General features: G+C 43.7%; 1 protein-coding gene across 4 annotated transcripts in view; it reads left to right on the top strand.

Moving 5' to 3' along the window:
• Positions 1 to 25791, top strand: part of NUDT4 (nudix hydrolase 4) — a 102236-nt gene that overhangs the window by 32040 nt on the left and 44405 nt on the right. For all 4 annotated transcript variants that reach the window (XM_073554264.1, XM_073554266.1, XM_073554263.1 and 1 more), the window contains exon 2: positions 23846 to 23956. In XM_073554264.1, coding sequence (XP_073410365.1) covers positions 23846 to 23956 — 111 coding nt within the window. The remainder of the gene's footprint in view (positions 1 to 23845; positions 23957 to 25791) is intronic.

Below are 25791 nucleotides of genomic sequence, written 5' to 3'. Positions count from 1 at the left end.
GTCTGCAGGAAGAATTGCTTTCTATTTAGATTTATGGCTGTTAGTCATAACTAAAGTTCAGTCCACATTATTTTATTTTTTTTACTTTTAAAGGGCTTAAGGGGACTGATGACGCTATCTTCAGAATAGGGGATTAAAGGTACAGTCACACTTAGCGATGTACCAGCGATATATGACGCGGTCAGGATCGCTGGTACATCGCTAAGTGGTCGCTAGTGAGCTGCCACACAGGCAGATCTCACCAGCGACATCGCAGGGGTCGGGGGTCGCTACTTACCTGTCACACTAGGCGATCCTGCGTCCTCCCACCCGGCTCCACGCTCGTCTCTCCACAGGAAGCGCCGCAGGAAGCTGATGACGAGAAACAGTCCAGGACGTTCTCGTGCGATCAGCGATAACCAGCGGGGGAGCGGGTTGTAGGTAAGTATCAGACACAGCGATGTCGCTAGCAATATCGCTATAATGTCACAAGTTATAGCGATATTGCTAGCGATATCGCTTAGTGTGACAACCTTTTTAGCGGAACAGTGAGGAACCAACAACCGAATTCCCCACTGATCAGCTGTTTTCTTCTAAGGCGGCCATATGTAAATACTTCGCACAGAGCTACTGAGCGCTGCTCTTTTAAAAGTATAGCATCTGCTGCTAGATGCTGCAGATCAGCTACTATTTGAATAGAAACTTTGTAGTAGTGGCTGCCACAGTTTGAATGGAATTGTGTTAAGCAGCTCCATGCAAAGTGTTTACATATGGCAAAGGGTGCTGCGTGTTAACCAGGGTTGTTGAGTCGGACGGAGGTGGTATAAAATGGACCTACTCCAGCTCTTTAAAATTATATAATAAATTATGCACCGCAGTTCAGTGCAGGATGTGCTGTAAATGTTTTCATAATACTTTGGGAAAGCTCTTCAATGTCCTCTAAATGTCTGATCTGTTCCTGATCGAAGGATCTTGACTGTTAGCTGAGATGAATCTGTGCTGCACTTTGTGTACATGCTAAGTAGAGGCTGTGCCTTGGAGTCGGATGTTTGTATTACCGACTCCACAGCTCTTAGTGTCAACTTCATACTGAAGATGGGTCATCAATGCCTATGCCCGAACAACCCCTTTAAGGATATGTTCACAAGTGTATGCCTTTCAAGCAAATGCAACTGCCACAAGTCAATGTATGGGTACAAAGATACGATGTAGCAAATCCAAAATTATTTTAGCAAAAATGTTGTACAAAATTCCCCATACACAGAATTGCTCTGCCTCGCACTCCAGTGTTTGGGGAAGTTCTCTGAATCCTTTGTAAGGGACTTCTCTCAGGTGTAGAAAAGGATCAGTTCATTGAATTCCAATTGCTGATCCTTTTATCCCATGACATCTGTGGGGGGGGGGGGGTATGGATGGGAGGCCCTTTTGCGCACATTAGAGGATCAGCATGTTCGGCTGACTTTTATCTAATCTGGAGGTGGGCCTTCTGTATTAAGCCCCTGTTACACACTGCGATATCGCTAGCAATATCGCTGTAAAGTCACAGATTTTGTGATGTTGCAGCGATATTGCTGCATGTGATACATAAGGCCCTTTTACATTTAGCGATGCACCAGCGATTCGACCCGGTCAGGATCGCTGGTGCATCGCTAAATGGTCGCTAGTGAGCTTTCACACAGAAAGATCTCACAGCGATGCAGCAGCGACGCAGCGCACGATACTCACCTTTCACACACAGCGATCCTGACGTCCTCCCGCCCGCCTCCACGCGTCGCTCGTCGTCACAGCAGGAAGCTGACGACGAGAAATGGAGCTGGACATTCTCACGCGATCAGCGATGGACAGCGTGGGAGCCGGTCGGAGGTAAGTATCACACATAGCGATATCGCTAGCAATATCGCTATAACGTCACAAAATCGGTGACGTTATAGCGATATTGCTAGCGATATCGCTATGTGTAAAACCCCCTTTACCTCCGACCGGCTCCCCCCCGCTGGATATCGCTGATCGTGCGAGAAGCTCCTGAATCATTCCTCGTCGGTCACTTCCTGCTGGGCTTCCTGTGGCGCCGACTAGCGTCGCGTGGAGCCGGGCGGGAGGACGCAGGATCGTCGCGTCTGACAGGTAAGTAGCGATCCCCGTCCCCTGCGATGTCGCTGGTGAGATCTGCCTGTGTGGCAGCTCACTAGCGACCACCTAGCGATGCACCAGTGATCCTGACCGCGTCATATCACTAGTCGGGATCGCTGGTGCATCGCTAGGTGTAACGGTACCATCAGGATTTAATGCCAACTTTTATCTGGATTTTATTATTGTGTGTTTGTTTGCCAGCCAATGACAAAATTATGGTTAGTAAATTTGTGAGCCCACTGGAAGGATAATAGTAACTATAAGGAAAAAGTAAGAATATAAATGTGTATAGCTTTAGCCATTTCCTAACTATCTTGGGTTGTCCAAATGCTCATCTGTTCTCCACCTTTCATCAGTAATGTTATCATTTTATACAGTTGGCTTGTAGCTTTACTACGCAACTTCCTACTTCCCCTATTTATATTTGTGGAGAGCTATGTTTAGGCTGGTGCCTGAATGGGGTAGGATTTAGAGGCAGGCCTCCTAGAAAAAGTCAGCAGTACACTTACTGAGTACTGTCTGCTGATCTGTCAGCCTTCTTGGAGCCAGCCATGTGGTAGTGAAGGCTACTCGTATTCTGGCAAATTTGTTAAAGGAAATCTGTTAGCAGATTTTTGCAACCCCATCTGAAAGCACCATAATGTAGGGGCATTCAGTGCTATCACTTATTACGCTGCATGGTGTGATTTTTGCCAAAATCATGGTTTTATCTACTGCACCACTGATTGGAAGCTTTTGTGTACACTCTACAATAGACAGAAACCTGCCAATCAGTGATTGGGTTATACAGAGCACATGAATATAGAGGACTATATGGCAGCAGGCTTACTAGTCCTATAATGATAAAATGTAGTTTCTCAGCAGTAGATTATGAAAACTACAATAAGCGGCCCAGTAAGTGATACATTGCTGGAATCGGGGTGTTTGCTCCTATTATGCTGCTCTCAGATTGGGTGGCAAATACTTGGTGACGAATTCCCCTTAAAAATGTTGTCAGGTTACATGGACTTCCCTTCATCATTCGTCGGCAAAAAGAAACGTGACCTTAGTTTTACATAAGTCCGACTATGTGCTTCTCTGATCTCAACTTACTGAATTTTAATTTTCATTCCCCAAAAGTTCTTTAATCAAAAGTATCTTTCTCTTCTTTTACAAGGGATAAGTGGTACGGTAGATGTTCAGTGTCAATTGCACAATATGTAGTTGTATATTGGTGGAGCTTCATTTTACCAGGATTTGTGCAGTTTAATGGGTTCTTTATTATGGTTCTGGTCAGTGTGGTGATATCCATGTAGATTCATTTAGCAATAGTGTCACCTGCTGGCTGGATATATGTGGCTCTGTAGAACTTTGTGTATATCTATGTATCTTTTCTTCCTGACTCAAATCTTGTCCTGCCTCATGTGCCAGCACCCTTTCTGGTGTCAATGATGCAAAACAAAATTTACAATAGTGACAACCTTAGCCACTACAGTTTATGGAGCTGTAGTGTTCTGTTTACATCTTGCAGCTCATAGCTGATTGTGGGAGTGCCAAGAACTCACACTAATCTGATATTGATACTATGGATAGGTCATCACCAGTATAAATGTTGTGAACAGCTCCTTTAGTCTGTCACCAGGTTTATGCGCTTCTGTGTGAATGACAGCATAAGGTACTGACAATAACATGGTTTATAGTGCAGTCACTTACTAGTTTCTATAAAGTTACCCTTTATTGGTGCAATGTGAGCCAGCTGGCTGCTTCTGCCCTCCCATGGCTGACAGCTTATTCCCTATGGACTAGACCACTTAGATGCAGCTAGTGACGTATTTTGTCAAAACTACACGGGTGATTCTGTATGTGTATGTATGTGTGTGTATTTACCGTATTTTCTGGCGTATAAGATTACCTTTTAACCCCCTGACAATCTTCGCAAAAATCAGGGGTGCTCTTATACGCTGGGTGTCTTTTTATAGGGCGGGTGCGGAGCAGCCTGCAGTCTTCTCATATGGTGGGGGGAGCGGTCCCGATGATGAGGTGAGGGGGCACATCACTGAGAAGGTGTAAGTGAAGCAAGTGCATGGGTCCAGGACACCCGGGGTATAGAAAAAAGAGCGAGGCGCTGTGCCTTGAAAAACATGCCTTTTCCGCCCGTGTGGCCCACCCTTTGTATCCGATTACCTCTTTCTTTGCCTCTCAGATTTTGCACAAGCGCGCCTGCGTCGCTTCACTGCAGTCCTCAGGATTATAGATGGGAACCCGAACAGTAAAGTTCCGTACTGTTTTGCTGCCGGAACACCGGGTGTTTGTCGAGCTGTCATGTGCATGACATCGTGGCAAACACCGCTTCAGATCAGCGGTGAAATCATCCCCGCCAGTCAGAGAGCCGCGGTTCAGCTGCCCAGAAAAGGCACATCTATTAGATGCAAATTAGAACAGAGTGACGGCCCCCCCGAGGAAGCCAACGCGCATTGGGGCTACGTGTTCCGGAATCCTTAGTGAGGGACTATGGGTAAGAGTGGTTATTTGTCACGGTTGTTGATTTTTCTTTATGGTATCTATTACTGATGTATGGGCAGCTAGTAGGGATCTGCTGGGAGATCCTGTGTATGATATGGCTTATCAGTAAAGCCATTATTTATAGTTTACATTGAGGCACATGCACTTTAGGCTGCATACTACTATATATATATATATATATATATATATATATATATATATATATATATATATATTGCTACTTTAAACCACCTTCCCACCTCTTGATGTTTTTCTAAGGCTCGGTTTACATATTTGCTTGTTTGTCCTTTCCCTGATTTGAACCTTTTTTTTGTCTGTATGTATATTTATATGAATTTTGTGTAATATATTGTCTACTTGAATAAAATATTGACTTTTTATCATAATTGGATTTACACTCAGTTTTTTTGGTATATCACATCTATTAGATGCGCCAATTCTGGGGTTTTGCCCAGCTCTTTCCACTTGCCGTGTAGCAGTGGCAAGTTGGGTAATATTTGTGGGGTTGATGTCACCTTTGTATTGTCCGGTGACATCAAGCCCCGAGGTTAGTAATGGAGAGGCGTCAATAAGACATCCCCATTACTAACCCCATAGTCACATTGTATAAAAACACACACTCCAAGAATAAAGTCCTTTAATTGAAAGAATTACACATACTCCTTTAATAATCTCAATTAAACCTCGCAGGTTCCACCGAAGCCCTCGATCTGTAATAAGCCAAAAATAATAAAACAATATACCATACCTGTCCATCGTTATGTCCCACGCCGTAATCTATGTCTAGGGATAAGCCGTTTTCAACCTGGACAGTGCTAGTGCAGCATCAGTGACCACCAGTGACGTCACTGAGGCTGCGTTCCCAGCCGGACTGAACTGCCCTGACCTCTGTGAGAAAAACTCACGGTACTTCATGGCACTTCAGCCCGGCAGGGACCGGAGCCTCAGTAACCTGATGTAACCTCGATGACGTCCCCACCGGTCTCTGAGGCTTCGCTCACAGCCGCTCATTCGCCAGTGCTTCTCAGCCTGGACGGTCGCATCTTGGCACTGTCCAGGTCGTCCCTATCACTGCACCTATTGTGTGGTTCTGTGTGACCTCTAAATTCTAAAGCAACTCTCTAGAATATAGTAATGTCAGGTGCAAGTGCCCTAGAAACAGTGCCCACATTTTGTCCCCTAGAATGTAATATTGCCCTGTGTAAGCCCCTTTGACAGTCACACTAACCTGAGTTCCCCTATAACAATAAGTGCTCACTTTACATTTAATAATGTCCTAAGTCTCCCCACTGTACAGCTCCTCTATACACAGTATAATGCCCTCTCTTTGTATATATACTGACCCCTTAATATCCCCAAACTATTTAATGGCTCCAACACTGTATGATGGCCCCCTAGATAGCATCCATATAGCACAGTGGCCTCCAATCTTTCTGACCTTGAGAGCACCCCCATAGGCAGATTCTATAATATAATGCACCCCCATCGGCAGCCTCTGTATTATAATGCACCCCCATAGGCAGCCTCTAATTCTAATGCACCCCCATAGGCAGCCTCTAATTCTAATGCACCCCCATAGGCAGCCTCTAATTCTAATGCACCCCCATAGGCAGCCTCTAATTCTAATGCACCCCCATAGGCAGCCTCTAATTCTAATGCACCCCCATAGGCAGCCTCTAATTCTAATGCACCCCCATAGGCAGCCTCTAATTCTAATGCACCCCCATAGGCAGCCTCTAATTCTAATGCACCCCCATAGGCAGCCTCTAATTCTAATGCACCCCCATAGGCACACTCTATATTATAATGCACCCCCATAGGCAGACTCTGTATTACATTGCACCCCCATAGTCAGCCTCTATATTATAATGCACCCTCATAGGCAGCCTCTACGCCGATACAGTTGCGTAGCTCCGGGTGGGCCCCCTCAGAGCGCAGGGCCCGGGGCGACTGCCCCCTCTGCCTCCCCCTGTAGCTAAGCTACTGATACAAGGCTATGAGTCCAGGGCACAGGAAGATATCTATATATCGCTTCAACCTATCGCTAACGTCCGGTACCTTCACTTCTGCTTTCAAACATGCCACAATCACGCCTATCCTTAAAAAGCCAACCCTCAACCCAACCGCTGTGTCCAGCTATCGCCCAGTATCTCTGCTCCCATTCGCTTCCAAACTCCTGGAGCTGCACGTCCACACTGAACTTTCCTCCCATCTCTCATCTAACTTGCTCTTTGACAATCTACAATCTGGTTTCCGCCCTCATCACTCCACTGAGACAACCCTGATCAAAATTACTAACGACCTGCTTACAGCTAAAGCAAGCGGACAATACTCTATACTCCTGCTTCTAGACCTGTCCTCTGTATTCGACACAGTTGACCACTGCCTCCTACTACAGATCCCTCTCCTCCTTTGGCATCAAATATCTCGCCCTATCCTGGATATCCTCATGCCTTTCAAACCGCACATTCAGCATCTCCCACTCCCACACTACCTCCTCATCCCACCCTCTCTATTGGAGTCCCCCAAGGCTCTGTTCTAGGACCCCTACTCTTCTCAATTTATACCCTTGGCCTGGGTCAACTCATAAAGTCCCATGGATTCCAGTACCACCTTTATGCTGACGACACTCAGATCTACCTCTCTGGCCCAGATGTCACCTCTCTGCTGCCCAGAATCTCGCTTCCTCAAGCTCAATGTGGACAAATCTGAACTCATCATCTTTCCTCCATCTCACAGATCCTCCTTACCTGACCTATCTATCACAATTAATGACATCACGCTTTCCCCAGTACCGGAAGTCCGCTGCCTCGGAGTAACCCTTGACTCTGCCCTGTCCTTCAAACCGCACATCCAAGCTCTATCTACCTCCTGTCGCCTCCAGCTCAAAAATATTTCCAGAATCCGTCCTTTCCTCAACCCTCAATCTGCTAAAATGCTTGTGCACGCCCTCATCATCTCCCGCCTCGACTACTGCAACATCTTTTTCTGTGGTTTTCCTGCTAACACCCTCGCACCTCTCCAGTCCATCCTTAACTCTGTTGCCCGACTAATTCATCTCTCCTCGCTACTCCTCCGCTTCTCCCCTCTGCAGATCACTTCACTTGCTTCCATTCCCTCAGCGTATCCAGTTCAAATTACTAATACTGACCTACATGGCAATCTATAACCTGTCTCCTCCATGTGTGTCTGAACTAATCTCCTGATGCCTTCCCTCATGTAATCTCCGGTCCTCCCAAGACCTCCTTCTCTCCTCCACACTTATTCGCGCCTCACCCAACCGCCTCCAAGACTTCTACCGAATAGCCCCCATCCTCTGGAATTCTTTGCCCCAACATGTCCGACTATCAACCACATTCGGAGCCTTCAGACGGAACCTGAAAAGCCACCTCTTCAAGAAAACCTACAGCCTGCAATGACCCCGCTGCCTCCTCACCTCTACCAGAGAGATCACCTCCATCAACACCGGAAATGCTGCAACCCCCCAACCTACTGTCTCCTTCCCCACCATCCTGTAGCATGTAAGCCCAAAAGGGCAGGGTCCTCTCCAGTCTGTATCAGTCTGTCATTGTAAGTTTATTGTAAGTGATATCTGTAATTTGTATGTAACCCCTTATGTACAGCACCACGGAATCAATGGTGCTATATAAATAAATAATAATAATAATCCCCTAGACATGGATTACAGTGTGGGACAGCACTATGGACAGGTATATAGAAATCATTCCATCCCCCCTTCACCTCTTGACCCTGCTGCTCTGCCACTTCTTCCTGTCAGGGACTGTTGCAGTGACTCATGACTTTAAGGCTGGGTTCACACGTAGCGGAAATTATCGCGAGAATTCCGGAATTCCATTCCGCGGGAAAATCGCATTTTAAATTTCCGCGATTTTCCCGCGGAAAAACTAGCATTTTGCAAGCGTAATTAGCTTGCAGAATTGCTAGCGTTTTCCAAGCGATCTGGAGCATCGCTTGGAGAACTGATTGACAGGTTGGTCACACTCGTCAAACATAGTGTTTGACGAGTGTGACCAACTTTTTACTATTGAGGCCGCCTATGCGGCCTCAATAGTAAAAGATAGAATGTAAAAAATATTGTTGTTCTCACCTTCCGATGTCCCGCGCAGCCTTCCCGCCTCTCTCCACGCTCCCGGTCCCAGTAATCCTTTGTGACAATTACCGCGATGACATCTGTTCTTGCGGGATCGCGACGTCTCGCGGTCATTCGCGATGACCGCGAGACTTTGCGATCCCGCGAGAACGGACGTCATCGCTCGCAAAGGCTTACTAGGACTGGGAGCGTGTAGAGAGGCGGGAAGGCTGCACGGGACGTCGGAAGGTGAGAATAGCAATATTTTTTATTTTAAATTCTATTTTTTACAGGGATATGGTACCCAAAGCCCGGAGGACAGTCTCCTCACCTCCGGACCGTGGGTACCATCCGCAAATGTTCTGCTTACTTTTCGCATGGTGTGCACATCTACATGGGGAAAGTAAGCAGAACAATGCATTCCTATGGGTGCAGGATCGCCGCGATTCCGCAAAATTAATGAGCATGCTGCGTTTTTTACCGCGAAGCGATTCCGCCGCGGTAAAAACCGCAGCATTAGCACAGCATTGCGGAATCCCATAGGAATGCATGTGATGCTTATTTTTCGCGTTTTCGCGGCAAAACCGCCGCGGAAACGCGAAAAAAAGCCACGTGTGAACTCAGCCTTACAGGGAAAACTGACCTGTCTCTACATAGAGCTTAGAAGGATTCAGCTAGTAAGTTTTAATCACATGATGTCCTAGACGTAATGGAAAACAGGAGAATTAGCTGGGTAGAAAGGCAAAATGTGCATTTGTAAGTACGCACTGCTATATGATATAACTAATATATTAACAAGGACACAAGCTTTGATGGGGATTCTTTAAGAAATGCTGATATCACCAGAAAATAGTGATATTGAGAATGTGTTTGAGAGGTCATTTTTACTGCATAATATACTTCAGGAGAAAATTCAAACTAACAATAGTAAAATCACTTTTTTTGTTTTTGTTTCACATGCTCTGAAATTTTTCAGTAAATTGAATGGTAACGTAATTAGTGTCATTCCAAACTGCAACTCCACCATCAGAAAAAGAAAAGCAAGCCATCATATAGCTACAGTATATTTACGGAAAATAAAAAGCGCAAGGAGGAAAAAATAAAGCACAAAAAAAAGAAAAATTTCTCAGAAGAGTTAATGGACACATTCACAGTCCTGACTGTAAAAGGCAGCAACAAAATACAGTGTGAACAGCGCTTCATGTTCGTAGTCAATTTGAAAGGGTTTGTCCACAGCTGACATATTTCTGACGTGTCGAACCAGAGGGTGCGATTTACATGTCACCATTGGCATCTTCAGCCAGGGATGTATGTAACTGTGCTCAGAATGTGAGGCAGCCACTCTGCAGTGCCTGGTCTGTCATTGTTTAATGAGGAATGTTAATGAGATTGTGAGCGCATAACAAAGCCTGATCTTGTGCTCTGCTCAGTGACTGTGAATGATATGAGTGCCCTTCTCTATCACCTAAGTTTGGAGACAATTGAAATATATTGAGCTGAGTTTTACCATTGATGATGTCCTTTTCCTGCTTTTTACCTGTTAGAACCAATGTTTTCTTCAGCATTGATCCACAGCAGGCACGCCATTTGTGCTTTTCATTGTGCGCTTTAGGACCATGAGCAGCTTAGGACTTTATTTCCATTACAACAGGAATATTGGTTTCACCAACTCTCAGCTATAGCCCCAATTGTTAAAGTATAGGAGTAGCCCCGGCACACTAATAACATGAAAGTAGAGTCTTTGCAACGACAGTCTTTTTTTGTTGTGATTTTATTTTTTGCGGAAAAAGGTGGTGTTACAATCCGACGTTTCAGCTCTACATCTCGAGCTTTCATCAGGGATATGACTTGGTCCTTGGTTATGGTGTGTATAGGTGGTATAGGTTTGCCTTTGTAGTCCAGCTAGGGCGAGGTCATCACTGTCAGGGGTAGTCCTGCTGGTCTGGACTCATTTGAAGTCACAGACGTCACGGGAGAGAATGTAGGGTTGTCCTTATATCCTAAGTCTGGTCAGGTGTAGAGGAGGCCGGGAAACATGATCGCAGTGTACCGGGGGCATAGGAGAGAAGCGCGCAGGGAGGGGGCTCCCTCCGTGCTTCCCTAAGACCCCCGGAGCATCGCGATGTGCTGCGCTGCTCTGGGGGCCTCCTTCCCTGCAGGTCCCCGGATCCAATATGGCGGCGGGGACCTTCGTGGGCCTACAGGGAGCCGGCTTCCTCACTGCCTGCAGAGCGCAGGCATGAGGAAGCCTGTGCAGCTCCTGTGTCAGATCGCTGATCTGTTACAGCGATCTGTGATGTGACAGATCAGCGATCTGTCACATGACAGTGATGTCCCCCCTGGGACAATGTAATAAAGTTTAAAACAAAAAGTGTTAAAATAATCGCTAAATAAAAAAAATGCCCTAATTCATTTTTTGAAAATAAAAAGAAGCAATAAAAGTACACATTTGGTGTCACCGCGTCCGTAATGACCCGCCCTATAAAACTGTCCCAGTAGTTAACCCCTTTATTGAACCCCTTAAAAAATAAAAATAAAAAACGAAGCAAAAAATAATGCTTTATCGTACCGCTGAACAAAGTGCAATAACGCGCGATCAAAAAGACGCATATAAATAACCATGGTACGGCTGAAACCGTCATCTTGTCCCGCAAAAGACGAGCCACAACAGTGTGTCAGCAGTGAAAAAATAATAATTGGGGTGAAAAGATCATTTTTGTGGGAAAAATATGATTTTTTTTAATTGTACGGCTGTACGTTATAATCTTCTGTGAAGCACTGGGGGGTTCAAGGTGCTCACCACATATATAGATGAGTTCCTTGGAGGGGTCTAGTTTCCAAAATGGGGTCACTTGTGGGGAGTTTCCACTGTTTAGGCACATCAGGAGCTCTCCAAACGTGACATGGCATCCGATCTGAATTCTAGCCAATTTTGCAGTGAAAAAGTCAAACGGCGCTCCTTCCCTTCTGAGCTCTGCCATGTGCCCAAACAGTGGTTCCCCCCCCACATATCAGGTATCTGCGTACTCAGGACAAATTGCACAATAACTTTTCCAGTCCAATTTTTCCTGTTACCCTTGGTAAAATAAAAATTGAACCTGAAGTAATTTTTTTTGTGAAAAAAGTTAAATGTTCATTTTTATTTTTTTTTAAACATTCAAAAAATTCCTGTGAAGCACCTAAAGGGTTAATAAACTTCTTGAATCTGGTTTTGAGCACCTTGAGGGGTGCAGTTTTTAGAATGGTGTCACTTTTGGGTATTTTCTTTCATATAGACCCCTCAAAGTGACTTCAAATGTGATGTGGTCCCTAAAAATATGTTGTAAAAATGAGAAATGGCTGGTCAACTTTTAACCCTTATAACTTCCTAACAAAAAAAAATGTTGGTTCCCAAATTGTGCTGATGTAAACATGTGGGAAATGTTTAAGTTTTTTGAGTGCCATATCTCCGATTTAGGCTATGTGCCCACGTAGCGTTTTAAAACGCTCACTAAAAACCGGACTCCTTCCCAGAAATCGCTCGTTTTTTCCACGCGATTTCACCGCGATTTTACCGCGATTATGATCGCGATTTTGCCGTGATTTTCGCGTGCGATATTCAAGCACTTTCCAAGCGATTTGAAGCATCGCTTGGAAAGTGATTGACAGGTTGGTCACACTCGTCAAAGATAGTGTTTGACAAGTGTGACCAGGTTTTTACTATTGAGGCCGCCTATGCGGCATCAATAGTAAAAGATAGGATGTTAAAATGCTAAAAAAAATAAAAAAATCGGGGTATATTTAACTTCCGCCGTCCCGCGCTGCATTCCCGGCCTAAGCGTTCCCAGTAATGCCTTGCGAGACCTGTGATGACGTAGTCTCGCGTTATTATAGCAATCTCGCAAGACCACGTCATCACTGGACCGTGCCGCAAGGCATTATTGGGAACGCTTAGGCTGGGAATGCAGCGCAGGACGCCGGAAGGTAAATATACCCCTATTTTTTTTTTTTTATTTTTTTTTATTTTTTTTTTTTATTTTATTTTTTTACAGGGGTATGGTACCCAGGGCCTGGAGGACAGTCTCCTCTCCTCCACACCGTGGGTACCAACCGGACATGAGACGCTTAACTTCGCGCATGGTGGGCATAGCCACATGCGGGAAGTAAGCGATTCTCATGCATTCCTATGGGTGCGGAATCGCGGCAATTCTTTGCGATTCCGCACAAAAGAATGAGCATGCTGCGATTTTTTTTCCGCGATGCGATTCCGCCACGGAAAAAAGCGCAACGTTAGCACAGCATGTGCGGAATGCCATAGGAATGCATGGGGGGCGTTCTGTACACGATTTTTAAACGTTTTCGCGCTGAAAATCGTGGCAAAAACGCTTAAAAATCGCTACGTGGGCACACAGCCTAAAGGGCATAAAAATTCAAAGTTGGAAAATAGCGAAATTTTCCAAATTTTTGTTTTTTTCACAAATACACGCAAGTTATATTAATGAAATTTTACCACTAACATGAAGTACAATATGTCATGAGAAAACAATGTCAGAATCACCAGGATCCATGGAAGCGATCCAGAGTTATTACCTCATAAAGGGACAGTGGTCAGAATTGTAAAAATTGGCCCGGTCATGAACATGCAAACCACCCTTGGGAGTGAAGGGGTTAAGCATGTACAAGTAGACGGAATTACAGTAAACTTAAATTTATATATTTCTGATATTAAGAAGGCAAATTACAAATATTTATAGCTTATTTTATTGAAATTATTGTAAGGAAAATTCATACATTCTTTACACTGTGTAATAAAATGGCATCAATCTATGCCAGTAATGCATATGTCATGCACCCAATGTGCCAAGACTGAAAATAAGATGAGTGGTACAAATCTGTTGTGCAGTCAGTGTAGCACTTTCATTGTGTACTTTTTGTATGGTAGTGTTTTCTTGTTTCTTTTTAGTCCTTTGCGGGGTTTTTTTCACATCAGTATTAAAAAAAAAAAAAAAAAAAAAAAAAAAAAAAAATCATTTTCGCCCTCCCTGCAGAATGACCCCTGCATAGATTACAGAGCATGTGTTTAAATCACCCCCATAATGCATAGAAAGAGAATTGAAAAACTACAATCTAAAAGCAGCTATGTATATGTATCGCTAGTTTGTTTCAATGAATATAGAGCTCTGGCAAAAATTAAGAGCCCACTACACAGTTTTATAAAAATCAGCTTCTCTTCATGTCTGACAGCCATTCCATTCCAGTGTCAGTTGAATTTCAACCAGAGTACACCTCATTCTACTTAATGTGCTTCTGATTATCTTATTTAATGAAGGAAATTATAAAAACCCCTGCTGTGGTGTTCACAATCCTCTTGCAATAGAACAAGCTGGATGGCAAAACAAGTGCTAGTAATATCCCAAAAGTAATAGGAATGAAAAAATAACTTTTAACCATACCAAAGGAGTTGAAAAGAAAAGTCTTGAGTGAGGGAGAAAAAGGGCTCAGTTCTGGCTTTACTAGCAGAGGGAAACAGTAAGCGTCATGTTGCCTCCATCTTTAAAATTTCTAAGACGGCAGTCCATTACAACAAGGTCAAGCAGCAGAAATTGGAGACAACAAAGCTATAGATCAGCAGAGGGCGAAAACGACTCTCCTCTACTGATCGGGATGACCGTCATCTTATTTGAATATCACTCAGCAACCACAGGATGACATCAAGTGACCTACAAAAGGAATGGCAAATGACAGCTGGGGTAAAGTGCACGGCAAGAACAGTTTGTAACCGGCTCCTAGAGGCAGGGCTCAAGTCATGTAAAGCTAGAAAAAAACCTTTCATCAATGAGAAGCAAAGGACAGCCAGGCTGAAGTTTGCCAAAGACCATAAGTCTAGTTTTCAGCTTTGCCCAACATCTAGTCGTCTAATGGTTAGACTGAGACCTGGAGAGGCGTACAAGGCACAGTGTCTTGCACCCACTGTGAAATTTGGTGGAGGATCCGGGGATACTTCAGCAAGGCTGGAATTGGGTAGGTTAATCTTTGCAAAGGACGTATGAATCAAGCCGCATACAAGGTTATCCTGGAAAAAGTTGACTCTTTCTGCTCAGGCAATGTTCCCCAACTCTGAGGACTGTTTTTTTCCAGCAGGACAATGCGCCATGCCACACAGCTAGGTCAATCAGTGTGTGGATGAAGGACCACCACATCAAATCCCTGTCATGGCCATCCCAATCTCCAGACCTGAACCCCATTGAAAACCTCTGGAATGTACTCAAGAGGAAGATGGATAGTCACAAGCCATCAAACAAAGAAGAACTGCTTAAATTTTTGTACCAGGAGTGGCATAAGGTCACCCAAAAGCAGTGTGAAAGACTGGTGGAAAGCATGCCAAGACACATGAAAGCTGTGATTAAAAATCATGGTTATTCCACAAAATAATGATTTCTGAACTCTTCCTGAGTTAAAAGATTATTATTGTTTCTAAATGATTATGAACTTGCTTTCTTAGCATTATTTGAGGTCTGCAAGCTCTGCATTTTTTATTTTGACAATTTCTCATTTTCTGAAAATAAAAGAGCAATTTACATTTTACTCAAAATATACCTATAAACAGAAAAATCAGACAAAATGAAAATTTTGCAGTGGTCTCTTAATTTTTGCCAGAGCTGTATATTTAGTGATGCCTTCCTTTTTAAATGTGCTGTTCATTTACAGCTGTGAATTTTTTCCATTGTGTAAAATCCCTTGTATTAAAGATTAACTGAAGCTGCCGGCACTTGCACATTTTATACATTCCATGCTGCCATGAATAAGTGACTCAATAGGCAGGCTTATCTTGATTTGGCTCCAGATTTGGGTTCAAGGCTCAGAATTGAGTGGAGTGTAAATGATTGATCTGCGAATAGCATGTTCATTACTCCATTTGCCTCCTAAAGGCTCCGTTACATGCTTCAATGCTGATCGCTGGTGAGCTGTCAAATAGGCAGACTCACCAGCGAGCACGATGGTATCCAGGGTAAACAGCGGGTAACTAAGCGCCGCTATATGGCGCTGGGAGCTTGCTTGTTCATTCGTCCCTCGTTGTCACACGCAGCGATGTGTACTGCCCAGCGGGAGACCAACGGATAGCTTTATGGCCCAGACCATTAGGCAACGATTAACGATTAGCCAACTGATCGTTGCTACGTGTCACACGCAACAATTTTGTTTCGACATCGCTGCATCGTCACCAAACTGGTGACGTTGCAACTATATCATTCACAATATCGTTGCGTGTAATGGGGCCTTAACCTGTCATAGTGGCCCATGTTTATTCTGTAGATATGCTGTTTTCTAAAGTTAACGTGCTCTATATTGTTTTGTTGGCTCGGACACTGGAGAGTAAACTTTAGGAGTAGCTTTCAAACCTAAAATTTCACTGGTCAGCAGAGATGCATTTTCCTAAGCAGAAACCTGGAAACATATTTACTGCGGTCTTCCTGCAGTGAAATCTGCAGCAACATTTAACACTGCGAACATTGTGCGGGGGAGCCGCACACTTCACCTTTTTTTTTTTTTTTTTATTTTTTTTTTTATTTTATTACAAAGGGTTACAATCACACTAGTCTCAGTCGGCATTTCTTGTCAGTTTGCGCTACATGTATTCTTTGTAGAATCTCCATAAAATACCTTGGCATCTAATGCACAGTGTTGGTCATTAAAATGCAGCAGCAAGGCTAGGTTCACATTAGCGTTTGAGTCCGCAGCGTATCATCCGCATGCAAAACGCATGTTTACGCAGGGTTTATTTATCTGCATCATCTTGCGCTTGACGGAGAAAATGCTGCGTATGCATGCATTTGTATAAGTTTTTGCATGCGTTTGCATTGTTAACGCGCATGCGTTCAATATGACTCCAGACACCCAATGGGCGTGTCTCATGGGATTTCTGTATATAGACACACATGAAATCCTTGTCTTTTACTGCTGTATCCAGCTTCAAGATGAAACTTAGCGTGGAGAGCTTCCTTGTTCATCTTGATTTGTACAAGAGCAAGACAGAGAAGACTACATCGTCGCTATTGGCAACACCCCATTGTTGAAGTCTGAGAGAGCCGTGGAGGCTACCACTCGTACACAGAGATGCGTGAAAACCCGGAGAAGTTATTCGAGTACATGAGAATGTCGGAACAGAGCTTCAATGATTTGCTGCTACGTGTCCGAGGATCCATCACCAGGCAGGACACACAGCTACATCGAGCAATTCCTGCTGAGGAACGTCTGTTGGTGACCCTGAGGTACGTAATTTTGAAAAACAAACACATGTCATTATTATTGTTATAAAAGCCATGTACTTTTTTTTTTCCATTTTCTGTTCGGCAGATTCTTGGCTACCAGAAAGACCTTATCTCTACATTTTCAATTCCGGATTGGAGTGTCCACGCTTTCTGGGATTGTTGGAGACACCTGCCATGCTTTGTGACATTCTGCATGAAGAATTCCTCCCCCAACTCCCAACTGAACTCTGGCTGGAAAATGCTGCAAAATTCCAGGACATTTGTAATTTTCCTAACTGCTTTGGGGGTTGTGGACAGCAAACACATTTGGATTATGAAACCTGCTGGAAGTGGATCCAAGTATTTAAATTCCAAAAAATACTTTTCCATTGTTCTCATGGTGATTGCAGATACTGACTGTCGATTTTTTTTTTTGCTGTGGACGTTGGCTCATTTGGACGAGAAAATGACTCAGACTTTCAAAAACTCTGACATGGGCCACCGTTTGTATGAGAATAATTTCAATTTTCCACAGCCACGACCTCTTTTGAACACTGAAGGACTGCCAGTGCCGTTTGTTGTGGTTGGGGATGAGGCGTTTCAAATGTGTGCCAACCTCATAAAACCGTACCCAAGTCTGGACTTGAATCACACCAAAAGGATTTGCAACTACCAACTGACAAGGGCACGAAGAACTGGGGAGTGTGCCTTTGGATTGCTGGCATCTAAATGGTGCATTTTGGGAACATCCATCAATCTAAAAATTGAGACAGTTGTTGAGGTTGTGAAAGCGTGTGTTCTGCACAATTACATCCTGGCAAGAAAGACCCAACTTAGAACTTGAGGAACCTGTTTATACCACATTGCAGAATTACCAAGATCACCCTCTGAGGACATCAGTGGAAGTTGCCCAAATGAGGGATAAATTTGCTGCCTTCTTTACTTCAGATATTGGACGTGTGGCATGGCAAGATGGAATGGTTTAAGCCGCTAAGTTAAATGGACCTGTAATGTTTGCTGACTTCAATACTAACACCTTGACTGTAACTTTAATAATAAACACCTTTACTGTAACACCCGTTAATACTTCACTCAACAATACACACATGTTTAAATAAAGAGATAAAGAAAGTTATTGTGAACCAAAAGAATTTTTATTAACCGCTTCCTGACCGCCAACGGTAAACGTCGGCGCTTGCTGGGCTTTGTGCAGCGCCGACTTTTATCTACTGTCGGCGGTTTTGTGCCCCCCCCCCCCCGTGACCCCCACATACCTTATAATGTAGGGATCCCGGCGCATAATGCTTGCTGCGACCCCCGACGTCATCGAGACCTGATTGGTTCAGGTCCTGATGTCGTCAGCGTCACAGCAGCCAATGAGCGAGCTCGCTGGAAAAGCTGCTTGTTTCCCGGCGATCTGACTCATAGTAACGCGACTTCTCTGATCTCTCACTGACAGGAGATCAGAGGAGAAGCAGCGTTACTGTCTGACAGCGGTGCCAGGCAGCGATCTTGTCACAATCAGCAGGATCCGTTGAAGTGTACAAGAGTTATGATCTCATAAAGTGACACTGCTCAGAATTGAAAAAATTGGCCCGGTCACAAAGGCAAAAAACGGGCTCTGGTGCGAAAGGGTAAACAAACATAACGAAGAAATTTGACAAACAAAAGAAAAAAAAAAAGGGCTTTACTTTTGGGATTTGCTGGAGGGAGTTACATTGTGGACCTGGGTGGTGTTGGGTTGTGAAGGTAGGCTAGGAGTGGTTGGGGAAGTGGCAGTCAAATGGAAGATTGGGTCACAAACATTGGCCAGAGGACACATTGGGGGAAGAGGACACAAGTAGAAGCGAAAACAACTTCCTGGACATGTTCAGTCTGAAGTATGCATGCGTTTCGAACGCATGCGTATGCATGTCCTTGCGTACCAATGGGTTCCCATAGACAGTATAGTAATGCATTTTTCTGATGCACGCATCCGCATGCCTGCACATATTTGATGGATTTTTGACACCTCAAAAAATGCAACATGTTGCGTTCGCCGCACACCACAAAACGCATGCAAACACATGTCCCTGTGTACAGAAAGATGTGTACGCATGAGGCATGCGGATCAAACGCTACGCTGCATTTTCGCTATATAAGAAAATATCTTTAATATTTCTCAAACAGCAAATAAATTGTACATGAGGCCAGTTGAAGTTTAGCACAGCTCCTAGAAAGATTGTCACTCAGCTAGTCTGAGTAGCTATATTTCCTAGTTAAAGGGAACTTGTCACCTTTTAAAAGTGATTTACCTACAGACATAGTGATGATCTGCATTTAGGGTCCTGTTTCACATAGCGACGCACCAGCGATCCCGACAACGATACGACCTGGTAGGGATCGCCCGTGTGTCGCTACATGGTCGCTAATAAGCTGCCAAACAGGCAGATCTCTTCAACGACGCACCAGCGATTCCGACAACGATACGACCTGGTAAGGATCGCTGGTGCATTGTCAAACAGCAGCTATTCTGAACGACTCCAGCCTGCGTCCGAGTTCTGCGCCGCCAACGAGGTCGCTCATTGGCGTCAAACACGGCGATGCATGCTGGCCAGCGGGACACCAACGATCAAAAAATGGCACCTGTGGCGAGATCGCTGTTGCGTCACAAAATCGTTGATGCATCAGTGATCTCGCTATGTGAGACTGGGCCTTTTACTGTACATAGTGTTTCAATCAGGTTAGTCTGGTTTACTGAATGTCTAGAGGGAGACTTTGAAGTTATATTAACCTACATCCGCTCGCTTCCATTCATCAGGCCTGTGCAGGGAGCAATTAATCACATCTCACTACACAGTAAGGGAAGCTGTATCACTCCCATGCTCCTTGATTGACATCTTGTGTACCCAAATCATGTGTACAGAGATGTCTGTCAAATCAAATTGCAGGGGCAGTTACTTTTCCCCATTTACCATCTGATTCCCTCATTTCCATTTCATATACTATCATTATGTGATAGCTTCATGATTATTTCTTCCTAATGTGCCTTTAACTCCAGTTGGGTGATATATCTCTAAAATCTTAGCATATTCATATTGAGCTCACTTTGTTAAGATTTTGAGGTATTCATAATTGATTACACAGTGTATTATATAATAAGGCTATTGTATCCTATTGCAGTATTGAGGTATTCGAATATTTTCTATTCCCCACACTGGCTTTTGCATGTTGTGCTTTTTTCTATTGTCATGTGATTTTTACGTTGTATGAGGCAGGTAAGTGTAGGTGATGGCTCTCTAGGTACTGTCACACTTAGAGATGTACCAGCGATCCCGACCAGCGATATGACGCAGTCAGGATCGCTGGTGCATCGCTAAGTGGTCGCTAGTGAGCTGCCACACAGGCAGATCTCACTAGCGACATCGCTGGGGACGGGGTCGCTACTTACCTGTCACACCAGGCAATCCTGAGTCCTCCCGCCCGGCTCCACGCGTCGCTCGTCGTCACAGCAGGAAGCTGACGACGAGAAACAGTCCTGGACGTTCTCGCGCGATCAGCGATAACCAGCGGGGAGCCAGTCGTAGGTAAGTATCACACACAGCGATATCGCTAGCAATATCGCTATAACGTCACAAGTTATAGCGATATTGCTAGCGATATCGCTTAGTGTGACAGGCCCTTTAGGCTGTATGCACACGTTGCAGATGTTTATGCAGATCCGCAGCGTTTTCTGTGCGGATTTGCACCAAATCCGCAATGTATTGCTCAACCAATGTTAATCAGTAGGAATCCAGAATTGCTGTGCACATGCTGCGGAAAACTCTACGCGGATTTGCAGCGTTTTATTTTCCGCAGCATGTCTATTCTTTTTGCAGATATGCAGTGTTTCTGCACCCATTGACTTGCGTTAAGTCAGTCAAAACAGCAGGTGTAAAAAGGTCTGCAGATTTGCGTGCCAGAAACGCTGCGGAAAGGGAGGAAGAGTGTGTGAACGGATATTATGTGTGGGTGTCTTGTCTGTCGGTGGGTGTCTGGTCTGTAGCCAGGCATCGTCTGATGGGGCGACTGTGTTAAATTGTAAAACAAAAAAGAAGCACATTCATACTCGCCAGACACCGAATTCCCCCACGTCCTCGATTTCCTGCAACAAAAAAAAAACAATAAACCAATACAAATACTGCCTGGTCCACTGTAATCCTAAATAACGAGTGTCCCACGACAATCTCGCTTGTAGAACAGTCACATCGGGAAATGTGACTGCTCTATTTGGCCTCCTCCGGTTATACACTGACAGGAGGTTACTGGACAATACACAGGTGACATCAATCCCACAAATATTACACAACTTGCCACCGCTACAGGGCAAGTGGGAAGAGCGAGGCTTAGTGCCAGAATTGGCGCATCTATAAGATGTGCCTTTTCTGGGGTGGCTAAGAGTTTTTAGCCTTGGGGGGTGCCAATATCCATGGCCCCTTCCCAGGCTATTAATATAAGCCTGCAGCTGTCTGCCTAGCCTTTGCTGGTTTGATTTTATAGAGGTATCCTATAACAATTTTTTTCTGGGGTTCCCAGTATACTAGCCAGTAAAGGCTAAGCAAACATCTTTGAGCTGATCTTAATAGCCTGGTATCCTTTATGGCTATTGGCTCCTTCCCAGAATATTAACATCAGCCATCTGCTTTCTCTGCTGGTTATGAAAATTAAACGGAAGCCCACACAATTTTTTTTTATTTTTCTTATAAAAATAAACAGATATTGCGTTTTGTCTTAACTCTTTATGTACCATTTTAGTAATCAGGGTATCTGGCTGACGCACACACACACAACTTTTGTTTTGTGTGTGTAAACTTTATATTAGAACATGATATGTAACGATATCATGGTCTTCAATGGAGAATGTAAAAGAAGAGGTTGGACAAGGAATTGACATCACAATTCTTTTCTTTTTTTAAATATATTTATTTAGCTTGCAAATCCGCATAAAAAGTGCAGATTTTCGACTGCCTTTTCAGCCAAGAGAGGAAGAATCCGCGCAGATTTTTACAAGAGCAAATCCGCAACGTGAGCACATACCCTTATAGGCACATCTTGTTAGTTGCTCGGTGTTTAATATTTTTTTGTGTTTTTCATGTTACCCTTTTTTATTTATAATAGTTGTCTTATTTAGTGATCCCATAGTGTTTACTACTTGACTATATTTTTGGGGTAGTGATTACCATGCACTTACTGTGTAGCGAGCACTGACTGTAACTTCCCCCCGTCACCATCCAATAGCTGGCAGCAATTGACTACAAGCAGGGAAAATATAACTTCATTTTATCCCTGTAACCACATTTCCACTATATAAATGCCTGCAAATTACCACTATATGGTCAGCAAAATGGCATTTTTGGAGTTGACAGATTCCCTTTAAAGACAACCTGTCAGTTCTTCTGCTTGCATTCATTATAAAATAACAATAGTGGAACATCTTCTGTATAATGTTGTAGTGGGGTTTCGCTGTTATTCCGGAATGAAATTTAGAAATAGACAATTGCCTGTGACCATTTCCTTGTCAAATGGATAGTGTTAGAATGGGCAGGGACAACGCTCAATTGGGCTAGTGTAATGTAAAAAAGAATTGTGATTTTCTGGCTAATCAGGTATTTCCTGCAATAGACTTGTCAGAAGGATGTGATTTTTGCCGTACCCCCAAATTCTTGGCTGGTGCATTTTGGATCTATAACTTCCTTTTCTCTGCCTTTTTTTTTTTTTTAATTTTTTTTTTTTTTTTTATCCTTTTCGTACTGTAACAGTGTTTAGATTTTTGTTCTTACTGTATGCCAGGGATTGATTGTAAACGTTCCTGTCTTGTCAGTGGCTTCATGATTATATACATAGTGTCGGGGGATTATTACTGGAATGTTCACTGAATCTTACACATTATTCTGATGTAACATGTATGAACATGGGTGACTTAAATGGGATTGATTTGTGGTCGCTTAGTCCTAAAGGCCCTTTTACATTTAGCGATGCACCAGCGATCCGACCAGCGATCCCACCCGGTCAGGATCGCTGGTGCATCGCTAAATGATCGCTAGTGAGCTTTCATACAGAAAGACCTCACAGCGATTCAGCAGCGACGCAGCGCACGATACTTACCATTCACACACAGCGATCCTGCGTCCTCCCGCCCGCCTCCAGCGTCGCTCGTCGTCACAGCAGGAAGTCTCAGCAGGAAGCAGACGACGAGAAATGGAGCCGGACATTCTCGCGCGATCAGCGATGGACAGCGGGGGAGCCGGTCGCTGGTAAGTATCACACATAGCGATATCGCTAGCAATATCGCTCCTGAGTCACAAAACCAGTGACGTTTTAGCGATATTGCTAGCGATATCGCTTAGTGTAAAACCCCCTTTAGTTTGCCGAGAACATTATTTTTAAGCTTATTTAAAAATCATTACACGTCAAAAGATACAGATTTGCTTGTTTTTCGTATGGTTTGATAGCCAGGCAATCGAGACTCCCTATGAATGCTTGTTCCCATGTTATCGACCTGTCTTACTAACTGGGCCTTTATGGCTATCGTTCTGTGCCTGTTAGTGACAAGCTCATATTCACCAACAGCTCTCTCAGCTATGGCAATGACTGCCAATAAATATCCAACACATCATATCAATTTTTTTTCAAGCTACATCTGGTGGTATTTTATGTTGGTTGGTCTCAGATCGTTCAGAAACTGATAAGATAGTGTACGATCAAATGAAAAGGCAGGTGATGATCATTCACTGAGCTGATGTTTAGGTCCAGTTGTTTTAGGTGGAAGTCCTCTTTATCAAGTTACAATATTTGCCAAGAGGGGTAGGGTGAACACGCGTGTGTGTGTGTGTGTGTGTGTGTGTTTATAAACATCAATTAGGATTTACAATGTTGCAATGTTTTGACAATCTTCCAGATCCTCTTGGTCAGCAGCAGTCGTTACCCAGATCAATGGATTGTACCAGGTGGAGGAATGGAGCCAGAGGAGGAACCCGGTGGAGCTGCAGTGAGAGAAGTGTATGAAGAGGTATTGTAAAAAGCTTTTCCTTACCCTTGAACCACTCTTTATTGATGTGGGTGTTGTGAAAGCCCGTGTTTATATTCACCTGATATTTTACATCTCCTTTACCATGAAAGATTTAAAAAAATAAGCCATTGACTACAGTGAGTTGGTACAGTTCATATCAAGTTTGTTGACCCGTACCACAACAATGTAGAGAAGCAATGGAGATCATGTTTTTTTTCTCTTCCTCCTGCTTTTATACTCTGCATTTGCCACAAGCATGACCTTGATCAGATAGTCTTGTTTTTTTTTTTTAAATAACCTTGTAGTGTTTAGAATTAGATAAGCATATACTCCAACTGCTGATAAATCAGTTGGCTATTAACTTAAAGGGAAGGTGCCATAATTGTTTTTTTTCAGCATTTGAAAAAATGTAAAGAATTAATGTTAACATTTTCTTAAAAACTAGCTTTGCGGTGCTAAATTTTCGCACATTGGTCATCAGGGGCGCAGGCAATTTCAGAAAAAGCAAGCTGGTCAAATGTATTTCATGAGATGATGAGCACAGACAGGTATTTATATATGTATATTGGCAATGCAATAAATTGGTTTGATAAGTAGAGGCCAAAAAATGTCTTCTGATTGAGGTGCCACCTGCAGGTCATTGTGTCTTTCTGCAGGTTTATGAAAATGAATGTTTAAACTGTATTTAGTGATAAAATCGTGAATGTGTGGTTTGTTTGGCTCTTTTTTTGCTGATGGGAGCAAGTTTACCTTTCAAATGGTGTATCATTTGTGTGGGGCGAAGTAATCAGCGAAAGAACGGTGCATGTACAAATGTGTTTGCATATGTGACTTGCCTGCAGTGAAGTGTGCAATCCCTACAATGTGACTGAAATGGGCTGGGCAAGCACTTCAGCAAGCTGGAAAGACCCCAGGGCAAATGTTTGGATTAGTTTGTGATGTCTGTAAGCAGCTTTGTTGTCGTGTGTTTTGGGGTAGTGTGCTGCCACCTACAGATAATTTCACCTTGCAAATGGTGTATCATTTGTTTGTGTGGGTGGAGTATGAACGGAGCAAGTGTGCAATTCAATAGGCAGTGCATGTTTGCAAATGTGTTTGCATATGTGCCTCACTTGCAGTGAAGTGTGCAATCCTCCAATTTGGCTAAAATAGGCTGGGCAAGCAGTTCGGCATGCTGGAAAGCACCCAAGGCAAATGTTTGGATTTGTTTGTGATGTCTGTAAGCAGCTTTGTGGTAGAGTACTTTTGGAACTGTATTTTGTGATCAAATCGTGGATGTGTGGTTTGTTTGGCTATTTTCTTGCTGAAGGGGGCAGGTTTACCTTTCAAATGGTGTATCGTGTGTGTGTGGATGCAGTATGAACGGAGATACAAAGTAATCATCGAAAAACAGTGTTTAGAAATAATAGAATAGATATGTTTTGTTTATAATTTAGTAAAATATATGAAAAATAATTTTAAAAGGTTTGATATTTCCACTGGGGGGAGCAGCTATTGAAATTTGACAAACCTAGTGTACAAGTAGCTCACATTACTGCACTGCAGTAATTATGGGCTGAATCTGCTCACGTGTGTGATGTCACTCCTCTCCTCCCCATCTTGTTGTTTGCTAAGGGATAAGAGGATGACATTTAGGAACACTGAGCAGCCATTTTGTTAGTGACTGCAAAGTTATACTGACAAGTAGACAGTCACCGAGGATGTCAGGCAGCAATGATTCTGGGAGATATATGGTGGAGGGAGCAGGGCGACAGCAGCACAGAGTATTTCAGGAGAGCAGTGTGCTGGTTTATGGGGGGGACACGCCCTGTTCGGTGCCAGGTTATTGTACATAG

Source organism: Dendrobates tinctorius, unplaced genomic scaffold (genome assembly GCF_039654945.1).
Source record: "Dendrobates tinctorius isolate UK_male_01 unplaced genomic scaffold, ASM3965494v1 ptg000209l, whole genome shotgun sequence".
Taxonomy (NCBI): Eukaryota; Metazoa; Chordata; class Amphibia; order Anura; family Dendrobatidae; genus Dendrobates; species Dendrobates tinctorius.
Note: the sequence above shows the minus strand (reverse complement) of the source record. Positions and strands in the feature narration are given on the sequence as shown.